A 4,351-nucleotide genomic window follows, 5' to 3' on the forward strand; every position below is an offset into this window, starting at 1 on the left:
CTACAGGTGCGTATACTGGTGCGTATACTGGTGCATATACTGGTGCGTATACTGGTGCATATACTGGTGCATATACTGGTGCTACAGGTGCGTATACTGGTGCGTATACTGGTGCTACAGGTGCGTATACTGGTGCTACAGGTGCATATACTGGTGCATATACTGGTGCATATACTGGTGCGTATACTGGTGCGTATACTGGTGCGTATACTGGTGCGTATACTGGTGCATATACTGGTGCTACTGGTGCGTATACTGGTGCTACTGGTGCGTATACTGGTGCTACAGGTGCGTATACTGGTGCTACAGGTGCGTATACTGGTGCATATACTGGTGCGTATACTGGTGCATATACTGGTGCGTATACTGGTGCATATACTGGTGCGTATACTGGTGCTACAGGTGCGTATACTGGTGCATATACTGGTGCGTATACTGGTGCATATACTGGTGCGTATACTGGTGCTACAGGTGCGTATACTGGTGCTACAGGTGGTGTCTGACCTTCTGTGGGATGATGGCGTGGTGGTTTTCCAGAATGATGCGTTTGATGTGATGAGCCCACAGCTTCTTCTCCTCCACCGTCTTCGCCTGGAAACAACAAAGAGAAATGTTTCATCACCGCAGACTCGACCTGTTCACCACCTGAAGGAGAGCCGACTAAATACAGTGTCTCACAAAGTGAGTCCACCCCTCACATCTTTGTAAATATGTGATTCTACAGCAGGGACAGCAGATTTACACTGTTATACAAGCTGCACACTCACTGCTTTACACTGTAGCAAAGAGTCATTTCTGCAGTGTTGTCACATGAAAAGATACAATCATATATTTACAAATATATGTGAGGGGTGGACTCACTGTTGTGACATACTGTCTATACATACTGTGTACACACACACACACACACACACACACACACACACACACACAGGTGAGCAGGTGTTTGGCAGGTGCAGACTCACCTGGACGGTGTGAGGCTGTTTGGGATGTTTGTAATGAGTCACGCTGAAGCTCAGAGAGTCTTTGGCGCTTTCAATCAGCATGAGGGTGGCGCACTGAACACAGAGACATAAAGATTCATGAATCTGCTTCACAATAAACACAGCCGGTGGGTTCATCTAAAGGGTTTGTGTTTCTTCACTAATAAACATCTATTAATTCATTTCCTGGTGAAATTAATTAATAAAGCCACTTCTGTTCTGTTTTATTCCCTGTGCAGATACTTAAACTCTAAACGCTCTAAACTCTAGAGCAGGTTTGTTCTCACAGTGATGTACGTCTTGTAGACGAAGTGTTCTCCGCGGCGTTTGGTGATCAACAGCATGCGGTCGAACAGGAAGAGCGTTCTCTCGTTTTTGGCCCGATGGACTTTGAAGGTTCCCTCTAGAACCAGTTCTCCGTACGTGGTGAGGTCTGGACCTTTCCAGTTCAGCAGCAAAGACTGAATCTCCTGAAGAAAACACGGAACAAACATTATTATTAGCCTGCTGTTAGCTTAGCTTCATCAAAACAACTATGAACCTGACGGACATGTTCAGTACAGGTGTTTACTGAACTGTAGATACGTCCTTTTATCAGTAAAAAGTGTTCTGTGCAGAACTTCCATTGGAAATCTGCTGTTTTAAGAAGTGGTGACTGGACCACAGAGTGGTCACATGTAAACTCTGAGGAGGTCCAACCCGGTTCTGCTGTCACATGTTGAACCAAAGTTGCTTTTCAGGTGAAACAACATGAAACCCTGACAGGACAAACAAACAGGAAGAGGGACGAGCACAGGATGCCATAAAGTAGATGTACTTGTCTCTGTGACTGACCTGCAGTCTGACGGCGTGCTCGTGTTTCCTCTTCATGTCGTTGATGTACCAGGCCACGCCCGTCATGGTGTAGATCGCCTCCTCTACCACCTCATAGCCCTCCTCCATCGGGTCAAAGTGCTTCGCTATCTCCTGCACAGGTACACCATCATCAGTAACAGTAACAGCCTCATTTCATATATTTTATTTACTTTTCTAAACTCTGACTCTGAACGAAACATACTGAGGAACACGGCCTCCACCTGTCACTCAGGTGTGTCGGGTCGTACCTGGAGCAGCAAGTGGTACTTGAGGATCCTCTGGACGGGTTTGAGCAGGTATGAACCCAGAGGCAGCGACCGCTTCAACGACGCCTGCCGCTCCCGGAAAAACGTAGCCAGAGTTTTATTCCTCATGCACTCGGTCAGCGCCGCCACCGAACTGCAGCGAAAAACAGATCAGAGCAGGTAAAACACAGTTAGATTTGATTTCCACAGCGGCTGGCCTCCTGCATGGGATGTGAAAAAATCCAGGAGGTCTCACCAGCTGACTTCAGCTGCTCTATTAGAGAAGAATTAATCCTCCTAGAATCATTGTAGGAGAATCCACCATATTTAACACCTCATTAAGCCAATGTACAGTCCCACAGTGCTTTAACTGCTCCACCATCATTCCTCGATGACTGCAGTCCAGCTAACATCTGTGTAATGAAAGCATTTGAACTAATTATTATTTAAACTCTTTACCACACTCTCGGACACGAACACTGATGAAAGCCAGCTCCGCATGGAGGCGGACCAGCTGTCACTTGGTGTTTGAACAATGAGCTCCAGCTCAACAACTCATTATCGACTTTAGACGCAGGCCATTTCCCAAAACACCCATACAAATAAACGGCACCCCAATCACACTCCTTTAAATTCTTAGGAACACACAACTAACAGCGAACACATCAAGACTTTACTTCCTCAGGCACCTTCAAAAATACCGGATCAAGCATCAACTCCTTGTTCTGTTCTACTCCGCTATCGTCGAGTCCATTATTACATCATCGGCCACAGTACGGTACAAAGAAGAAACTACAGCGGAGTGTCAACACAGCATCCAGGATCACAGGAAAACCACTTCCCTCAGCCGATTCCCTCTGTAGACGTCGGACTGTAAAGCGACCTCCCATCCTGCTCACCGCCTCTTCCAGCTGCTTCCTCAGGGAGGCGCTGCAGGTCCAGCTCTGCCCCCGTCAGGACTCTGAACACATGACTGCGTCTTGTACTGTCTGTGTGTCTTTGTAATGTATACACGTGATGTAGAGCTTAAACATCCTGTAAACATCCGGCATTGTCGCGTGGCTAATAAAACAATCTCCTCTAAATGCACAGAACGTAAAAATTAATAAGCTGAAACTTTTAGCCTGAAGATTTTTTTTTTAGCACAAACTATCCTTTCTTTGCTTTAATGCAAAATATTTTAAACTAAATGATAAAAACATAAAAACAACAGAGTCAGCTAAATGAATCAAGCAGCAAAAAAGTCGAGGTGAGTTAATTTGAGTGTTGCTCAAATCACGATGACGATGCTGAAACGATTCATTGTGCAGCTCTACAACCAATACGAGAGAATTATAAACGTTTTTCTCTGCTGTTCTCAGTGTTTTTACCAACACTGCGGTGAAAACAATCTGGATTCACTGAGACGATCGTGAATAAGAGGAAATAAATATGGTACGAGGCTTGACTGGTGTGAGAGATGGGAAATAAACAAGAAGGTAAAACTGGGAAATGACCCCGTTTTTATTTTTTAGAACTGTATTGAAATGTCTTCTCCCTGTGTTGCTTTTATATTTTATGAAACGCACTTTGAGTTGTCTGGTGGCTGAAATGTGCTGATAACCCGCCTTGCATAAGGAAGTGATGTCAGAGATGTTATCAGAGGAAGTGATCTCTGCAGAGGTTTCAGGAGCTTCTTGAAGTCAGAGAGAGACGCCGCTGCTCTGATGGCGTCGCTCGTTCCACCATCGTGGTGTCACAGATGAGAACAGGGACTGAGGTCGCTTTGTGTGAAGGGATGGCAGAGCCAGGCGGCGTTCGTTGGAGGAGCGTAGCGGCCGAGAAGGAACGTAAGTTTGTATTATGGAGTTTAGGTAGATGGTGCAGACCCAGTAGTCACTCTGTATGCAGCATTAGGGACTTGAATTTGATTCTGGAGGCCACGGGGAGCCAGTGGAGGTCACTGAGTAATGGAGGGACATGATTCTGAACCATCTGCGTTCTGAACCATCTGTAGGGTTAACTAAGGATCATGGTCACATGACCAGATCTACAGGTACCTGGTGTGAGCAGGCAGACTGAACAACATGAGAAAGTCTGTGTGTACTGTCAGTACTTACTTTGGGTAGTTGGTGCAGTACTGCGTGTAGATCTCAAAGTACTCGCTCTGAAACAAACAGTACATCATCACGTCGACACTCACAGACAAAAGACTCTCTGTTAACTTTTGATATCCTGATCGCTTTGATCAGAAGATTAAAAACTGTAGAAGCAAAGTCACCGTCAGTT

The 4,351-nt window shown here is 45.7% G+C and overlaps 1 protein-coding gene across 3 annotated transcripts in view; it reads right to left on the reverse strand.

Moving 5' to 3' along the window:
* Positions 1–4,351, reverse strand: part of LOC123977319 (pleckstrin homology domain-containing family G member 3-like) — a 34,303-nt gene that overhangs the window by 10,661 nt on the left and 19,291 nt on the right. For all 3 annotated transcript variants that reach the window (XM_046059905.1, XM_046059904.1, XM_046059906.1), the window contains 6 exons: positions 4,183–4,229; positions 2,087–2,237; positions 1,818–1,949; positions 1,271–1,453; positions 966–1,058; positions 505–591 (listed from right to left, as the gene is read on the reverse strand). In XM_046059905.1, coding sequence (XP_045915861.1) covers positions 505–591; positions 966–1,058; positions 1,271–1,453; positions 1,818–1,949; positions 2,087–2,237; positions 4,183–4,229 — 693 coding nt within the window. The remainder of the gene's footprint in view (positions 1–504; positions 592–965; positions 1,059–1,270; positions 1,454–1,817; positions 1,950–2,086; positions 2,238–4,182; positions 4,230–4,351) is intronic.

The sequence above is a fragment of the Micropterus dolomieu genome, linkage group LG10 (assembly GCF_021292245.1).
Source record: "Micropterus dolomieu isolate WLL.071019.BEF.003 ecotype Adirondacks linkage group LG10, ASM2129224v1, whole genome shotgun sequence".
Classification (NCBI taxonomy): Eukaryota; Metazoa; Chordata; class Actinopteri; order Centrarchiformes; family Centrarchidae; genus Micropterus; species Micropterus dolomieu.